Source organism: Crocodylus porosus, unplaced genomic scaffold (genome assembly GCF_001723895.1).
Source record: "Crocodylus porosus isolate Cpor-Errol unplaced genomic scaffold, CroPor_comp1, whole genome shotgun sequence".
NCBI lineage: Eukaryota > Metazoa > Chordata > Crocodylia > Crocodylidae > Crocodylus > Crocodylus porosus.
Window position 1 is genome coordinate 120,318,300 of NW_017728906.1, and position 19,841 is coordinate 120,338,140.

At 41.5% G+C, this 19,841-nt stretch overlaps 1 protein-coding gene across 1 annotated transcript; it reads left to right on the plus strand.

The window, feature by feature from the left end:
* Window positions 1-13,340: 13,340 nt before the first annotated feature.
* SLITRK1 (SLIT and NTRK like family member 1) lies at window positions 13,341-18,976 on the plus strand. The gene has a single exon (XM_019529762.1). It carries the CDS (start codon window positions 14,129-14,131, stop codon window positions 16,205-16,207), a length of 2,079 nt encoding a protein of 692 aa, XP_019385307.1. The 5' UTR covers window positions 13,341-14,128; the 3' UTR covers window positions 16,208-18,976.
* The last annotated feature ends 865 nt before the right edge of the window (window positions 18,977-19,841 follow it).

Genomic DNA, 19,841 nt, shown 5'->3' on the forward strand with positions numbered 1-19,841 from the left:
TCCATCTCGGAGGAGAGGCAGCAAGAAGGCACAGCAGCCCCCCTGGCTGTCCAGGGATTTAGCAGACCTCCTGAGGCTAAAAAAAAAGGCCTTCAAAGGATGGAGGATGGGATTCACTTCCAAGGAGGAATATTCTGCACTGGTCTGGTTCTGAAGGGAGCAAAGCAGGACAGCCAAGGCTGCAACTGAACTCCAACTAGCTTCGAGCATTTAGGACAATAAAAAGTCCTTTTTCAGATATGGCAACATTGGACCCTTGCTGAACCAGATGGGACAGCTGACAAGTAATGCCCAGGAAAAAGCCAACTTATTAAATAGGTACTTTGTGTCAGTCTTTCATCAGTTCCATGGGACGCCCATGCCAACCACAGGACAGGGAGGTCCAGGTGAGGGAGATCCTCTGCCCTCCATTAATACTGACTTCATGAAGGAACACCTTCTGGATATCTTAAAGTCAGCCAGCCCTAACAATCTACACCCCAGGGTACTCAAGGAGCTGGCTAGCATCATAGCCTAGCCTCTATCACAGATCTTTGAAAACTCCTGGTGCTCTGGTGTAGTGACCAAAGACTGGGAAAAGGCCAATGTGGTGCCTATCTTCAAGAAAGGGAGGAAAGTGGATCCAGCTAACTATAGACTCATCAGCCTGACTTCTACCCTGGGCTAGGTCTTAGAAAAGTTTATTAAAGAGGCCATCCTTAATGGACTGGCAGATGCCAACATTCTGAGGAATAGCCAGCATGGGTTTGTTGCAGGTAGGTCTTGCTTGACCAATCTCATTTCCTTCTATGACCAGGTAACCTATCACCTGGACAAGGGAAAAGAGATTGATGTCATATATCTTGACTTCAAAAAAGCCTTCAATCTGGTATCCCATGATCACTTCTTGGAGAAACTGGCCAATTGTGGCCTTGGGTTCACCATGTTCCGCTGGCTGGGAAATTGGCTCCGTGGTCCGACCCAGAGGGTGGTAATTGATGGAAGTCAATCATCATGGTGCCCTGTGACCAGTGGGGTCCCCCAAGGCTCTGTCCTTGGACCCATATTGTTCAACATCTTCATTAATGTTGTGGACATTGGAGTCAGAAGCGGACTGGCCACGTTTGCTGATGACACCAAACTTTGGGGCAAAGCATCCACACCAGAAGACAGGAGAGCAATCCAGGCTGACCTAGACAGGCTCAACAAATGGGTGAATGAGAACCTGATGGTGTTTAATGCTGAAAAATGGAAGGTTCTCCCCCTTGGGAGGAAAAACCTGCAGCATCCTTATAGGGTCCGCAGTGCTATGCTGGCTAGCACTATGGAAGAAAGAGACTTGGGGGTCATCATTGACCACAAGATGAACATAAACCTGCAATGTGATACTGTGGCCAGTAAAGCCACCAAAACGCTGGCTTGATTCCCTAGATGTTTCTCAAGCAAATCCCAGGACCTAATTCTCCCCTTGTACTCGGCCTTGGTGAGGCCGCAGCTGGAGTACTGCATCCAGTTTTGGGCTCCACAATTCAAAAAGGATGTGGAGAAGCTTGAGAGAGTCCAGAGGAGAGCCATGCACATGATCAGAGGTCAGGAAAACAGATCATACAACGACAGACTGAGAGCCATGGGGCTCTTTAGCCCGCAAAAGCGGTGGCTCAGGGCTGATTTGAGGGCCACCTATAAGTTTATTGAGGTGACCACCAGTATCTGGGGGAGCATTTGTTCACCAGAGCCCCCCAAAGGATGACAACGTCAAATGGTTATAAACTACGCAAGACCATTTCAGGCTGGACATAAGGAAAACTTTCTTTACTGTCCGAGCCCCCAAGGTCTGGAACAGTCTGCCATTGGACGTGGTTCAAGCACCTACATTGAACACCTTCAAAAGCAAATTGGATGCTTATCTTGCTGGGATCCTATGACCCCAGATGACTTCCTGCCCTTTGGGTGCAGGATAGACTCGATGAACTTCCGAGGTCCCTTCCAGCCCTACTGTCTATGAAATCTATGAAATCTATGAATTTTGTGACTTTGGGGATGGTGGGAGAGGACACTGAGCTTCCCAAACTGATTAACAGGAATCCTGTTTCTTTCTGATTAAAAAAAAAAATCCTCAATTTTTGGTTAAAATAAGGAATCCCAAATCCACATGTTTTCATGATTAAAACAAAACACCACTAATATATGTATAGCGTTGTTTTATTTAAATCATGGAAAAATGTGGGTTTGCATTTGTTTTTTTTAACCGAAAATTGAAGATTTTTTTTAAATCAAAGAAAACCAGGATCCTCATTGATCAATAATACTATAATCATGCTGAGGAGCTCTGGTACCTCTATGTCTGGAGCAGGGCCTTGAAATTTCTAAGGAAGTTATTTTTTATTTAAATGTCTTTTAACATCTTTGTGAAAGTTTGGTCAAGTTATGGGGCAACAAAAAATCCTCAATTTGCCCATGCTCAATAGGAACTAGTCAGAGTTTAGCATTTAAATTCATTGAAATTTCCTTCTGTACTGAGCATACTCTTTCAGAATGCTGCAGATGCTGAGAAGAGTATTCTTTCCATCTGTGTTAGTCTGGCTTCAAGTTATGAAACTGCAGTGTTAAAGTTGTCTCTGCAGTCTTCAATGCATCTAGTATTTCTATGCATTATAATACAGTATTTAATGACATACCACTTATTTTTCCTACTGGACCTCTGCTTCATATAGTGAATAGGTAAGTGTGTGTACCTCTTACCAATGAGTTTATGTATTTCTAAGAAAGCAGTTAAAAAACTGTGTGTTCATTAATTTCCTTCCTTAATGAATATCACTTTATATTGACTTCTCAACATGCACCAATATAGAATTTCAACCAATCTTTAATATTATTTAGGGACTTTTGTCATATATCTATTAAGTGTGTTCATTAATCACACTTAAATAAATAATAAAAACACACTAGCATGACAGTTAGTCATAGCAAGTTTCCTAGCAACAGAATTCCCTGTTAAGATTACTTTAGTCATTCAATGGTTTTCTATCAAGAGTATTTTAAGTAGCCTTAATTTTCCCTAGAGTTTCTGAATTTAATCATTATCTTCATGTAAGCTTGATTTTTTACAAAAGAGATTGATTTCCATACTTTCAATAGCGTAATAATAAATTATAATAACAAACCATCATTCCAATTTTAGTGTAAAACAATTCACCAAGAAATAAAAAAAAGTTCTCTTTTCACAAATTCAAGTGGAGTGTGTGGTTATTAGACAAACTCAAGCATGAAAAGCTCATTCTCTATGGAGCACAGGAAACCATGTCTGTGTGCTGTACTGGGGTTCAGACTTATAAACCATCGATATACAAAATATTATTAATAAAACCCACATTTTATGGCTGTCTTAGCCAGAGTACTCTGCAATCTTCCACCTCACTTCTTTCTGATATGTTGTTGAGAATGTAAAAAAGAATGGAGAATCTACAATACTAAAATAGTAGGAAATAATAATACAGTGTTCTTCTATTCATGTTCTCTTATTCCCCTTCATATGTTTTTTCCAGCGCTGGAAACTTTAAGTTTCAGTTCACTGACTTTCTCTGTCATCATTATGTTTGGTAAAAGTATCTTCTATATTTAAAAAAAAATTCTCTGACAGTCTGATTAGAACTAGGTTACTTTTGTTGTTGTTGTTGTTATTTTAAAAGACAGAACTAGGTCAATTAGAATATTTCACATCTAAGGCCCCGGTACAAGTTCTGTTAATGGTATGATGGGATCTGGTTCCCAATCCAAACAATTGCACCTCCTGCCATGCCACATGAGCGTGGCACAAGGTTTGCTTTTTGGGATTGGGGATCAGATCCCAAACATGACATTACCACATTCCAGTTCAGGGGGGAGTCTGAGATCATAATCTCAAGTTTCCTCTTCTCCAATAAGTAGAAAACTGGTTATTGCAGTCCTACACACATGGGTCTGACAATCAGCTGATTATCAGCATTGGCCTGGACTGCCCCAGGTCCAATTCAAGACCCAGAGCTGTCTAGGGACCAGAGCCACCAATCAGCTGATTGTCAGCCTAAATCCCAGACAGTCCTGTGTCTGACTGAACTTGTCATAAGGTTTAAAGTTCCTCTGAGGGAAGCCATTTAGCTTCCCCCACCCCACAAGTCTCAGACCGAGACCAACAGTTGCTGATTGCCAGTTGCAGAGCTGGGTTCCACATCCCAGGGTAATCCTGAGCCCAGGACCAACAATCAGTATGCCCTGGCCACACATTAAATATAAAGTGCCATACAAACCAGCTATAAATAATATAGGATAATGAAAGAAAAAGTATGGGGCATATCCTACATTAGAGCAGTAGAACATGTTTATGATTTGTCTTCCCTTTTATGGCTCCCTAAATCACCTGCACATATAACACCTATCCCATTTAGGCAGTGATTAACTTGTTAATTATGGCATAAATATAATGGCTTATTCATTGTGCTGCTTCAGACTAGAAAAAGAAAAAAAATGGAGAAGCCAAAAAAAAAAGCGTATATTTTTCAACAAAACTTTTTTAAAGCAAATATTGTCATTAGCAAATTTCTTTAACCTAATTAAAAGGAGAGTAAAAATTCAAAACCAAAACCATTTAATTTCAAATGGATTGATATCATAGAATTACGACAAATGGAAGGTCATCTAATTCAACCTCTTGCTCAAGGCAACGTCTTCCCAGTATAAACCATCTTAGACAAGTATCTGTCTAACCGGATCATAAGAGTTTCCAAAGACACAGAATCCACAGTCTCTTTATGTAATCTGTTCCAATGGTTAACCTCCCTCATAGTGAGAAAGTTCTTCCTATTATCCAACCTAAATTTCCCTTGATGCAATTTAAGACAATTACTCCTTATCTTGTCCCCTCTGGCTAGAAATAATAGTCTGTCACCTCCTGCTCATAGTCACCCTTCGAAGTTTTGAAGATAGTTATCAAATCCCCACTCAGTCCTCTCTTCTCCAGAATAAATAATCACAACCAAATGGTTAATTTGACATGAAAAACATATTTCATTCCCTCTTTCCCCCACTGGAAAAGAAATGGTTTGACCCAAAATGATATTTTAAAAAATTATTTAGCTCACTAATTGTACTTTTTAGAAAGCGAACTGAAAAATGTTCTTATTTATTTGACACTTTACCATTGGTGTTGTTGATACATTTATCAGAAACCAGGAAATTTTGTCCAGAAGCCGTGTAATGCATAGACCCAGCTCTTTGCTTTTGGAGACCATGATCTCTCTAAGAACCCTACTCAGTGGTATTTCCTGAATGGTATTCCATAACTCACAGCTACTAGAGTTCAGATGCTCTACCCTTATGTCATACCATTTAGAATCCATAAAGTACAAGTCCTCTCTTACTTTCAGTAAGCAGCATTTGGCCTGTAGGCTATATAAGGAAAATATCTCCTGTTACAAATATTGACAAAAATCGCATTACACAAGTATAAATCAAAGCAAAGATGGTGAAGAAGAGAAATGCTATAAACGTAGCACATCCCTATCCAAAAGTACAAGATTTTAATTCACCACAGATGCCATACTAGCAGGGATCCTGGTTTTCTCTGATTTAAATAAAACACAAAACATTTTTCAGATATAAGTAACCCAAAACCCATTTCAATCGTGGAAAAATGTGGTTTTACGTTACTTTTTTATATCTCAAAAATGGGGCTTTTTGTCAGAGAAAACCAGGATCCATACATATTAGACATGAAGCAGAACATTTCTTCCAGCCTAAGAAGGGAGAACACGGCCTGCCTTATGAACCCTACGGCAGATTCTGATCTCATTTTCCTCCACATAAATTCACAGTAGGTTGGTTTCAATAGAATTACTCTGGAATTACTCCAAATGTACATGATTATAATAGGGACAAACAAATAAACAATAAAGTCTCATCATATGTACAGCCTCCAAGAGTAGTTAAATTACATTTTAGGTATACAAATGTTATTTAGGAAACTTTGTGGGAGAAGTACTTGAGTTACATCTGCACTACTCCAATTCTATAGTATGGCAACCCATATCAAACAGACATAAAAAAGTGTAAAATTGCAGTAGCACAGTGGTTAATTAGATTGCATACCTCTTTATTATTATTTCTCTGAGTTATTATCTTATGAATTATAGATCAGGGTGACTTCAGGGTCCCTAGACTTTGCAGTTAAACAAATATGATGGTTTTTTTTATTATTATTCTCTTCCTTTATCTATTACCCCAAAAGCTTATGGTCCCCTTTATTATTCACAAATTATTTTTGTTTCACAAGTAAATATCTGCTGTGTTTAAAGTAAACTATAAGTTTAGTAGAACAAAAATTAGTATAAATAGTTCCATAGGAAAACGCCATATATTTAAATCAAAACTATTTGTGGATGCATGTTGATTTTGGACAATTTTTTGTTTGGGGAGAAAAGTCAGAAAAGAGAATTCTGATGTTCAATTTTAAAATGTTTTATAATATAGATCTGAAAAACATAATATATATATGAAAAACAGTAAATAACTCCAAAACGTTTTATCTGCCTGAAATATTTTTCTAGACTTTCATTTATAGAAACCTTGAAAAAAATTGTAATGTTTTGGAACAAAGAAATAAATGAAATCATAAAATTTCCCCACAAAACAGAAATCCAGTTCCCTCCCAGCTCTACTAATTATATAGAATTTCCTCATATTAATTTGTATTTTGAAATGTTTCACAGTGAGAAGTACTGTTGTATTTCAACTGTTTTATTCTTTGTCTCTGAAATCAGTATGCTCTTTGAAGTCTGGAGTCTGAGTCATGAGAAAAGAAAATATGCATTTTCACCCAGTTAAAATAATTAAATTATAGTGAATTAAGATGTGAATTAATGAGAAAAGTAAGTCTTGATATTACTGTCACACCACATAACTACATTAGGCCTCCAGAAAGAAAATGACTGGCATATACAACCTTTGATGCATAAAAATCAAGTCTGAGAGAAAAGGGTATGCAGAACACTCTAGCTTTTGTCTCAAAGCAGAAATATTTCTCCTGTAAGTCAATAGTTTACATGTCCAAAATAATGGTTGTGGGAAAAACTGAACAATGTTAACACAGGGCTTTCAAGCTCCTATAAAATAAACTGACCGAGTTTTCTACAGATACTTGGCATTTAATTGATCCATTTTCTTTTTATCCTCTGGAAAATAAATGTCAGTTTTAATAATAGAAATAATAAGTATCTCTTATATGTTGTTTTTTATTCATAGGAGTTACAGCACTTTAAAAAGGAGGCCTATATCACAGCTAGAGAAACTGAGGCACATAAAAGGGAAATAACTTGTACAACACTAGCAGAATTAACAGCAGGAGACCAGTGGCAGAAATAAAAGACATAATACTTGAGTATAGGACTCAGGTCTATGCTCCATTCATCAGAGTACAATGCCTTTTCTATTTCTAAATAATGAAAATTTGGTGTACTCAGAGAGAATGGAAGCATAAATTTCCATCTGCTTTTGCCCATTGAAATTATCTATATTTTAACTTGAGTTGCTGGCACTGAATAGCTCAAGAAAAGAATTAATGACATATATATAATCAGATACTTAAATGTTGAGCACTGCAATGCTCAGCATTTTTGTGTCTAACTTTTTATATGGTCCTTCGTCAATACAAATTGACAAAAAGGAATATTTTAATCAAAAAAAATTGTGAGCCCATTTGTTCTGTCAGTTACTCTTGGCCAGATAACACAATAAAAGAAATAGTATAGACTTTAATAGGAAGCAGTAACATTTGCACTGTGTTCCAACCTCAGTACAATTATGTTGCAGGAACAAATTCCATATATATGTGCACATATATGTATGTGCACGTGTGTGTGTGTGTGTGTGTGTATTCATTTTATATATATATAATGAATACACACGCGCACACACACACACACACACACACAGATAAATGAATCCCTTTCTTAGGTCATACAAATCAGTAGAGCTTCTTGAGTAACTGCTCAGCAATTGGAGTAAGGGACTGACATTTAACCCTGTTTGTTTTTTTATAGCAAAAACATTGAGTGCTTATTTTTTCTCTAACACACACTTCTAACCATTCCCACATTCACGTCGGAACTGGTTCCTGTCTCTTCCTTATTATATGATTTATCATAAGAGGACAGCAGCGGAATTCTAACTAACCACTTGTCCTATTATTCCATTTTGCTGAACTACTTTGGTCAGTTGAATATTCTGTACTATGACCCGCTCACTGCTTTAACACTGTTCTTGTTTGCATTCTCGAATGTGTCAGTAAAGACTGGAATAGGCAAAGCAATCAAACCACAAAAAGGTCAAATTAGTAAAAGCACTGTACTATATTGTGTATTGATCACACTACACAGAATTTGAGGCTTGCAGGATGGTGAAAATTGTCATAACAAGGGCATAAAGTGATACAATTGGAATTTGTTCCTGCAACGTAATTGTACTGAGGTTGGAACACAGTGCAAATGTTACTGCTTCCTATTAAAGTCTATACTATTTCTTTTATTGTGTTATCTGACCAAGAGTAGCTGACAGAACAAATGGGCTCACAATTTTTTTTTGATTAAAATATTCCTTTTTGTCAATTTGTATTGACAAAGGACCAAGTGGTAGATATAAAAAAGTTAGACACAAAAATGCTGAGCATTGCAGTGCTCAACATTTAAGTATCTGAGTCCTTAAAATCAAATCTAGGACCCTAAGCTAGGCACATATGTTCTCTGCATGGAAAGAGTTAGGCATCTGAGAGTGGATTTGAAAGTAGCCAGCACATTAAACAGGAAGCCACCTAGAGGTGCAGAGACAAACAAAACAGGAATAGGCTTCTCTAAAATCACACCCTGTGCTGGGATTTTAGCAACCTTTTCTGAGTTTTCATAAAGTCTTACTACTCTTCAACTTGGAAACTTTTACTGATGTTTTACACTTCTTCTTTTCAGAAATCAAGTAAAGATGTTTTTCCTTTCTCTCTCTCTCTCTCTCTTTTGCAGAAGATAGGTAGTTGCCAGTACTCTTCCTCTATCCAGTAGCTCAGTTACAATATTTGCCCAGGAGGAGGAGACCCAGATTCATTTCTCTTCCCCTTAGGAGGGTTCAAAACCATACTTATCTCTTCCCTTAAAAGTGCCATAGATACCAAGTTATATATTATTATTGGTGGAAAGTGTCTTAGTCTTTCCTGTTGAAGCTATTACTTTCTTTTTTCCAAAAAGAATGTCTGACTCCTTCGATGAGGAAGTGAGCGACGGAGACAACATGACTTGCAAGTCTTGTGACTAAGATCCTGATCAGGTTGGGTTCTAGTCTCTGATCAAAGAACTTTTTACATCTATTACACTAAACTTTCATTGGATTAAACTTATAAACAGTCTCTGGAGCAAGCGCTGGAATCTAGGACTCTACCATCCCTGATGGATTCTCTAACCATTAACCTACAGAATCATTTCAGTCTTTTTCCTGCTATCTGACTATTAAATTTTGAATAATTTTCTACAAGATGGAACTATTTTATTAAGAGAGGTAGAGTGTACTCTTGTCTACTCTGTAGAATAATACAGAAAACTAGTACGCAACCTCTTTTGGACTTCTGCTCTCCTTAAGACTCAGTTAGATACCAAAATTCATTTTTATATAAAACTCCAAGTCCATAAGTCCATATTTTGGTATCATATTTATATTAGTTTGTGTTAGTTGAGTTGCATCATCCTAGGGGCAATAGCATTTGGCTTCAGAACTATCAGGGGCAGATTGTAGTCCTCTGCATACAGGGTTGTAAAGCTTATTTTGTCTTGCACCACTCTGTAAAACATCAATTTAGATTTCACAGGGCAAAATGCCCACTCTGCCTTACATTCCAGTGTTGTAACAAATTATTTGGACTGGAGTAGATTACCAACTTAGAAAGTAGGATATGATGGGCTAGCAGAAATCACTGCATCCAATCAGTACATTTACATTTAGGGGTATGCACTATCACAGTTATGTTAGTATAGCTGTACAAACAACTTCACCTACTCACAGCTGGGTGAAGGCCTGAGCAAGCCTGAGTAAAGAATAAAAGAAGCTATGACTCTGTGACCCCACAGTGAGTAGTCCTGTAGTGTCTGAGCCTAACTGTGCAAAGGGTTTACTTACATTGCAATTACTACAATGTTTTGTACACCCACTAATGTTGACTTGGGCACTGCCAACAGTATAGACACAGTATCACAGAGACCACAACAGGACAGGCTACACCACTTATTTACAAATGTTCTCTGGTGAGTGTTCAGCTCAACTAATTTAAACTGGTACATGAACTGCACTCATACTTCTGACTATAGTGTAGATTTACCTTGATTTGGTGTTATTTAACTTGGGTTACCTGGTTGCAGAACTAGGCCTTAAGTACTTAGTAGTTAGAGTTTTAAAAATCCATCTGTATTGTAATTCCACTAGCACAATGTTAAAATATATATAAAAAGAATTGGACTAAAAGTGTAAACATATGCTGCAAATATCCCATCCAAGAACAGACTAGTCTTAGGTAGATATTTATTCTATACAAGGCCATGACCTTTATGATACACATGTTTAAACTTAACTTAAATTAACATAATTAATTATGGTGGCACAACAGCCCACATATGCAAATATAGAACCAACTTCAAGCAAAGGGCAGGAAGGAGAATGCTGTTGAAGTTAATGTATGTATGAAAATAATAGGTTCATTTCTTGGCTGTGTCAAAGAATTCCTGAGAGACCTAAAGCAAGTCCCTTAATCTCTCTGTGCCAACTGTAAAAGGGACAAGAACTATGCCTTTTGTTCCATGCTTTGTCTGTCTGGTCTCTTTGGATGTCTGAACAATACAATACTCTTTTTGGGTTTATCCTAGTATAAAGGAGGCCCCACCTTGGTTGCATCTCTAGGTGTTACAGTAATATAAATGAGCAAAATTCTAAAACTTAGCAAATGGCTTTCCTTCTCTTTCCCCTTTAGACTGCAAGGCCCAAACCACTGTGACCAGAAAGGTGGGAACCTCTGTGAAGATCCTGAGGAACAAAGTGGCAGCTTGTCCTTCATGCTTTGACAGCAGGTCATTGTCTCCTCCCTCTCATTTGTTTCATATTTATTTATTTATTTAATATCTCATTAATGTTCAGCTTCTCTGGTTGCCTTTTGATTGTTTCTACGGTGCCTGAGCAATTTTAATAACACTAGGGTGAAGATGCTAAAGAGGCTGTATTTTTAAGAGGGTGACAAAACATGTTCCCCTTTGTTCTCTTACTTCACATCTCAGTCTGCGTTACACCAGGCTGTTCAATTTCAGTGATCTTTGCACATGTCATTACTCAAGGTAGTTGTGTCACCCTGCTGCTATCAACACAGGGTAAGTTCCCTGTCCCCACTGCCTCCACTTTTCTCTCTCCTGTGTTCCAGAGATTTCCTGCTGGCTTTCCTCCATCCTCCTGCACCTCTGTACCTCTCCACAGCTGCAATCCTTTATCAGGAGAAGGGTCTCAGTTTAATGAGACCCTCTCCCCACCTCTCACACACACTGACACGAACAGAGAGACAAAGTCAAAGAAGCTGACATGAGAAATGAATTAATGTGTGCCACTGTGGCACCAAGTTTCCCTTCCCTTCCCCCCACCCTTAATGAAACCACTAATACGTTTGTTGTGGTGTTTTCTCAGTGGCATTTTATCTCCCCTGCCCTGCTTGTTATTTATTTGCCAGACTCCTTTTTGGGCCAGGATTTCATTTTATTTTAGGCTCCCCTCCTCCAGCTTCTTCTCCCCTTCCTTCCCTCCCCCCCCACCCCCAAAGGGCAGAAAGGATAATCTTCATCCAGAGGATCTGAAATAGTCACGGCAGCTGTTGCCACTTGTTTATGATGTAATTAAATTTATTTGATAAGATCATCGGTAGTAGGATGTCTAATTTATTTGGAAACTGCAGACAGGGAGAAGCTGGGACCAAATTAGTATTCAGCAGGGACGACAGGGTGCAGATTCCATATGGCTTCCTTACTTCTCCTATAAATAGACTCTGAGCCCACCCCCTTCATCCCCGTGTACGTTACATTTTCTGCCCTACCAGTATATTGCAAAGTTCATCAGTGGAGTCAGCGGATCTGTCTGATGGAATAGGTAGAAGCCCGGGACTGACTTCGTATGCAGAAGAGACCCAGCCAAGCAGGCTCTGTAGCACTCTGCATCCTCTTCAGCACAATTTTTCAAGACATTGGGGAACAAGGGTTTCTGTTTTTGCCACCAGAGATGAAACTGGTTCTTTGCTTGTAGGCATCTGAAACCCGTCCAAATGAAGCAGAAACTTTTTTTTCCCTCTGCTTTGGCTTTTTTTAAGGCCGGGCACCGAGTTTCCTTCTGTGTAATCTATTTTGGTGGGAAGGAAAAGATGGGGAGGGGGGAGAAAAAGAAAAAAAAAAGGTAAGCAAGCACTGTATTGGCACAGAGAAGACTTAAATGATAACCCAGGGAAGAAGGAAAAGAAAAAGAGAGGGGGGAGAAAGATGCACTGATGCCAATTTCCAACTCCCCTCCTAAATGGAATTCTATACCCTGTAGAAACAGGTAGCCTGAACTATCTACGGTACAGCAAACCACTCCTACCGCCCCCAACTCCCCCTCTATGATCATCGAAATTATATAAAAAAAATACAATGCAATAAGCCACGGTTCAACCTTCCAAAGAGACCGCCACAAAGCCACCAAATCCAGCATGAAACAGTATAGACTGCAGGGGAGGAAGGAATGCATTTAAAGCCACGATAAAAATGGCGTGCAGTATAATTACCTCAAATTGCTATTCGCTTGACACCCTGACACTAATTCTATTCACGCCATTGGGAAATGAAAGAAGGCAAAGGCACTCTCCTCGTATGCTACAGCAGGTGCATGTGTGTGCAGGGACGTGTGTGCATGTGTGCGTGTGTGAGAGCATGGGGAGCAAGAGGGACTGGAGGGCACGCTAAACTTTCCATCGGAACAGAAAAGGAGATGAAATCATCCATTTAGAAGAAAGCGCCTAAACGGATCGACAGCTTTTAATGCCAACATTTCCAACGCTTGCCCTGTACGTGGATTGATTTTTTTTTCTCCGGCATTCCATCAGCAGATGGATTTTTGCCACTGCAGCTCAGCAGAGGGTGTCAGATCTTTCAGAGTGCACCAGGTTGGAACGAGCAGAGCCTCTTAGCAACTCTCCCTCTGCGTGGATGTGAGTGCGTGTGTGCGTGTGCAACTCAGCCCCAGAAGAAGGAGGAAAGAAGAGAGCTCGCGGAGGGAAGAGAGGAGAGAAGCGGCAGGCAGGCAGAGAGAGAGGAGGAGAAGCAGAAGAAGGAACCGGAGGAGGAGAGAGACGCGGGCAGCCCCCCAAAAACGCAGCGATTGCAGAAATTTTGCAGCGCCATTGGTTCGGCAGCCGGGCTTGAGGCTGGGGCGTGATTTCAGCACCAAGGGGGACTGGACAGCACCCAGAGGGGGACTCCCGGGCACCGAGCAGCGGCGGCGGCGGCAGCAGCAGGCAGGAGCCGGCTTTGCAACACAGAAAGCAAGGTCAGTCCGAAGCAAAGCCATGCACACAGGCAGCTCTCCTCTACCACCGCTGCACTCTCTGCCTGCTTCTCCCTAACATGCAGTGGCTGCTTCTTATTACTAGCACTGTTCCTATTCCGATTAGCCGAGCCGGCCAGCAGAGATCTACTTAGCTTTCCGGGAGGCTGGGGGGGAGGGAGTCGAGAAGGGGGGATTTTTTTCCTTCCACTTTTTTTTCTGGTTTTTAATTTTTATTTTTTGTATTATTATTATTATTTTTTGCGTGCCTTGCAGTACGTGCCTGGATAGTTTGTGGATATAATTATTGACTGGAGTCTGTTGCAGTGTATGCAGGGGGGGGGAGAGAGGGATCGAGGAGAAAAAAAGAGTCCCCCTCCCCCGACCCTGCCTACTCCCCCTTCCCACAATTGCTCTCCCCCCCTTCTTGGTGGTGGCTCGGACATCTCATGCATTGAATGGACTGGAATTGTTTTCGGTGTGAGGAGGATGGTGGCTGTTACTTTGTGATGAGCTCGGGAATGAATCGCTCGGTTTAAAAATGCTGCTTTGGATTCTGTTGCTGGAGACGTCTCTTTGTTTTGCTGCTGGAAACGTTACAGGGGACGTTTGCAAAGAGAAGATCTGTTCCTGCAACGAGGTAGAGGGGGATTTGCACGTAGACTGTGAGAAAAAGGGGTTTACCAGTCTGCAACATTTCAGCGCCCCGACTTCCCAGTTTTACCATTTATTCCTGCATGGAAATTCCCTGACTCGGCTTTTCCCTAATGAGTTCGCTAACTTTTACAATGCAGTCAGTTTGCACATGGAAAACAACGGCTTGCATGAAATCGTTCCTGGGGCTTTTCTCGGGCTGCAGCTGGTGAAGCGGTTGCACATCAACAACAACAAGATCAAGTCGTTCAGGAAGCAGACTTTCCTGGGGCTGGACGATCTGGAATATCTCCAGGCAGATTTCAATCTCTTGCGGGATATTGACCCGGGAGCGTTTAGGGACTTAAACAAGCTGGAGGTGCTGATTTTAAATGACAACCTCATCAGCACCTTGCCTCCCAACGTGTTCCAGTACGTGCCGATCACTCACCTCGACCTCCGGGGAAACCGGCTTAAAACCTTGCCTTATGAGGAGGTCCTGGAGCAGATCCCAGGCATTGCTGAAATCCTGCTAGAGGACAACCCCTGGGACTGCACTTGTGATCTGCTCTCCTTGAAGGAATGGCTGGAAAACATACCCAAAAACGCTTTGATCGGCAGAGTCGTTTGCGAAGCTCCCACTAGGTTGCAGGGCAAGGATTTAAATGAGACCACAGAGCAAGAGCTGTGCAAAAAGAGCAGAGTAGATTCTAGCCTCGCTGCTCCCCCTGCTGAAGAGGAAACCTGTGATCCTGGTCCCATTCCAACTCCCTTTAAAATACATGGCAAAGAAGATCCTGCCACTCCAGGAGCTGCTCCAAACGGAGGTACAAAGATCCCAGGCAACTGGCAGATCAAGACCAGACCTACCGCGGCGGTGTCGACCATTAGCGTCAAAAACAAGCTCCCGCCTAGCCTGCCCTGTCCTCAGATCTGTAGCTGCGATCAGATCCCCGGCTCGGGCTTAAAGGTTAATTGCAACGACAGGAACGTGAGCAGCCTGGTGGACCTGAAGCCCAAGCCGGCCAACGTGCAGGAGCTGTTTCTGAGGGACAATAAAATCCACACCATCAGGAAGTCCCACTTTCTGGATTATCGGAAACTGAACCTGCTGGACCTGGGGAACAACAACATCGCCACGGTGGAGAACAACACCTTCAAAAACCTGCTGGACCTCAGGTGGCTCTACATGGATAGCAACTACTTGGACACCCTGTCCCGGGAGAAATTCGCCGGGCTCCAAAACCTGGAGTACCTGAACGTGGAGTTCAACGGCATCCAGCTGATCCTGCCTGGCACCTTCAACGCCATGCCCAAGCTGAGGGTGCTCATCCTCAACAACAACCTGCTGAGGTCCCTCCCCGTCGATGTGTTTGCAGGGGTCTCCCTCTCCAAGCTGAGCATCCACAACAACTATTTCACGTACCTCCCGGTGGCGGGGGTGCTGGACCAGCTTACCTCCATCACCCAGATCGACCTCCACGGCAACCCGTGGGAGTGTACGTGCCCTATTGTGCCTTTCAAACAGTGGGCCGAGATGCTGCGCCCCAAGGTGATCATGAGCGACCTGAGGTGCGAGTCCCCGGAAGACTTCTTCAAGGAGGATTTCGAGACCCTCTCCAACGACGTGATCTGCCCGCAGCTCAAAGTCGCGCCCACCGTGGCCTCCACAAGCAAGAACAGCACCGGCTTGGCGGAGACGGGCACTCACTCCAACTCTTACCTGGAGACCAGCAGGGTCTCCATTTCGGTGCTGGTCCCCGGACTCCTGCTGGTGTTTGTGACCTCTGCCTTCACAGTGGTTGGCATGCTGGTCTTCATCCTGAGGAACAGAAAGCGGTCCAAGCGGAGGGACGCCAACTCATCCGCATCCGAGATCAATTCCTTGCAGACAGTCTGCGATTCTTCTTACTGGCACAACGGCCCCTACACTGCAGACGGAGCCCATAGAGTGTATGACTGTGGCTCTCACTCCCTATCAGACTAAGAGCTGGGGTCGCAGAGGGGCTGGGGAGGAAGCAAGCCGTGGGGAGGCCCGTTCAACTTGCCAGTGGTGAGAGAAATACCGATCTGTGGGGCATGGCTGCAGGGTCTGCTACTGATCTCAGCGGCAGCAGGAAGGGGACCGTTCAGCTACCTCCTGGGAGGATGGCACACCCGCACGCACATGGGCATGCTGCAAGGGCCCCCTTCTTGTGAGCGCCCCGGGGCCCCAGAGGCGGTGGCTCGTGCAGCTGACTCCTCATTGCCTTAGGGAGCCCCGGGAGCCGGCTTGGTTCAACTCCCGCAGGGAACAGTGTGCTGCGGATAAGCCCCGTGTGTGGATATGGGGGAGGGAGGATGGGGGGGACCTGCTGGCGGCCTCCCCTTGGTCACAGAGCAGGAATGACACGTTGCACGAAGGCATGAATGTAATGTAAATAATTGACTCCGATCAAAGACAAGCAACACACACACACACAATTTAAAAAGTGCTGCATGGCTCGCATGGATACAACGCACCCCAGGGACGCTGCAAACCCCAACTGGAAACAGCGTCTAGTTCACACCATCATCCCTCGTACCTGATAAGTCCCATCGTCTCAAACTTTATATATCCGAGATACAGTCTATGATGATGATCAAAAAGTGCCATTTCGCCATTTTTTTTGTGTGATCGATAGGCAGTAGAGATCCTACTTTTACTGTGGAGAACAAGAAAAAAAAAAACAATGTAAAGATTTTATTTAAGACATGTTTGCATGGATATTCTCATCGATTCATTTGGGTTTTCCTCTGATTTTTTTTTTTTTTTTTTTTTGCGGGGGGGCGTGACTTGACTGGGGGAGGTTGGGTATTGTTTCCCCTTTTCTTTCCCCTCCCCTTTGGTTTTGATTCCTTTTTTTTTTCTTTTTCTTTTTTAATGTACATATCCAACAATGCCTTTCCATCTGAATGTAAAATGAGTCCCCTTGATTTCTCTTATGGTAACGGTGTAAACATTCAAAAGGGAAAGGGAAAAAAAAACCGAGGCAGTTAAGCATGACCAATTAATGTCACTCTAGTGCTTAGGCTGCAACGTTTAATGGTAGACAATTCTGTGCTGTTGTAAATCTTACTCTATAACCTGAGGAAATCAGAACTGAGGAAGCAAGTGGAAGTTACTAATTCTATTCGAGGATTTTATAATGGCATATTTTTTCAGTATTAAAGTGGAAATGTTTTCAACTCCGGGTCCTTCCCATTCTTCCAGCATCAGTTTTTTGTATGTGGGTTCTTTGATTAGAGTTTGATCAACCTTTGAATCCCAGGTGTCTCCCTCTCTCCTTCCCCTCCCATCTCTTTCCTAATGTAAATACCACTCTCCCTCTCCCCTCTACTGCGGCAGTGAATCCTTTTATTAATAGTGGGACTCTCTGGCTGCCTTTTCCACCGCTGCTGCCCGCTGCTGCACACACTGCAGATATATTAGGGATGTTAGTGGAAATTGGATTTAATTGACTCTGCCTAGATCGCTCTCATTAAGCAGAGTCCAGATTTCATTGGTCAGCACTTCCAACTCCTGCGCAGCCCCACTGACTGCCAGTCGAGCATGCTGCTGGTAGTTTGGCTTCAACATCTGGTGAAAATGGGGGGGGGGGGGGGGAAGGTTAATTAATGAAGGGGCTTTCCCATGCTAGTAGCTGCACCTTTTAATATTAATACTTGAAATAAATACAGGGCAAGTGCTGCTTTCCAACTTCAAACTGATCTCCTTTGGTGCCATCCCCAGATCAGGCTGTGTCCCTTAACTAGCTCATGCATGTAAAGGCGAAAGCCCTGCAAATCAAATGTAACTTACAGCCGGAGTCCCAGTGGAGACATGAAAAATTTCAGTCACGCTGCTTCTGGCTTTCTCCAGGCAGCAAATCCTTTTAAAGAGTAAAACACTGCAAGGGACTAGCTAAACTTCAAATGCTGATTTGGTGTGCTTTATACAAAAATGTTCACTTTGGGGAGATGCAATGAGACAATAGCCACTCAGAGGCACATCACACACATAGTGAGGCAGGTGCACATGGGGAAACATGATAGAAGCCTAAATCCCAGGTTTGGTGGATTATGGAGAAGAGATGAATAGCCTTTTTTTTTCCTGGAACCTGTCCTCAAGATTTTGGAAAGATCATTAGCATCCTGGGAAATGTCTTGATGTTTCCTTTTAGCTTGATTGCACGGTAGTTCAGGAAGAAAAACATCCTTCTTCTCAATGTTCCAGGGCCTTCCCCATTTTCAGTCTCTTTACCTATGCTAGATTGATTGTTCTGCCAGAACATTCTGTGTAAAACAAAATGATGGCAGCAGTCACAGGTTTTGTGGCTTTCTTCCTATCAGGTTAGAACAGAAGTTGAAAAGTTGTGAATGTGAGTTTCAAAACCCTCCTTAGAAGACTAACTTCCTGTTTATGCAGGGGCCAACAAGGGGCCATTGTTAAATATGATGCTCTGCTAGAATCAGTGGTATCTTTTTAACCTCCATCTGATATTGTAGCTATAAAAGCTTAGAGTGACAGCAGTGATAAAATCACACTCTTTGCATCATGTTACTTAAAGCACTTTTAAGAGAACTGAAATAAACAATACACCCAATAGGAAAGAAAGAAGGGGAAAAAAAAGAAGAAAATGTGCTGAGGTTGGACAACATGCACCCCAGAGAATATAACACAAATTATATTTTTGTGGGTTTATTTTGTGTTTTTGTGGCTTTTTTTTCATCATTAAAAGAGGTGCATTATTGTGGGTCAAGTTATTAATTTCCTTTAAACTGATATCTCAGTGCTACAGTGTAAGAATTTGGGGGCTGTAATTAATCTGATGGATTAGAGCTATGTGTTCATCGCAACAATTAATGGTGAAAAAAAGATCTCTTTCTCACTTTTGGATTTGTGTTTCATTTAGAAAAAAGGACATCTTGCAACTTCATTTAACGTATTTACATTAAAAAAGGCTGGTGCATTTAACCATCAATCTAAGGCAAAGGTATTGGTACCAATCTATGAAATGTCAATATTTAAAGATAATTTTATTTTAAATGGACCCATGCATGATCAAGATCCCAACAGGCGTTCTCATTAAGGAAAGTAAAGGAAAATGAGTAATTACTGTTAAAAGTATAACATAACTCTGCCCATGTAGATTATGTATACCATTTTAAATATAGGATATTATGTATGATTCCATATATATTAGAACTAAATAATAATTTACTATATAACATATAGTAACTATAAAATTGTATAGTAATATGCACCCATTATTAACATCCATCAATTCTTTTATTCATTTTGATAAACTATAAAAGTCTTAATAACATTTATAGCAGAAACATTTAGAAGGAAAGTGGTAAATTATTATTAGTTTATATTTGCTGCATTGTCATTTTTTAATTTTATTTTAGAAGAGACATATCATTCTGGATGTTTTGCATGTTGTGTGAAGTATGTTACTTCTAGTTCATCAAAGTAAAAGTGATTTCAGCAGTACCAGATGGAAGAAGAGGAAAGAAGCATATATCTTGTTTAGTTTTAGAGCTTGTCTTCTGTGTGTACTGCTTAAGGATAGCCTAGAACTTAATTTGTTGCCATAGAAATGTATGCTTATATGCAT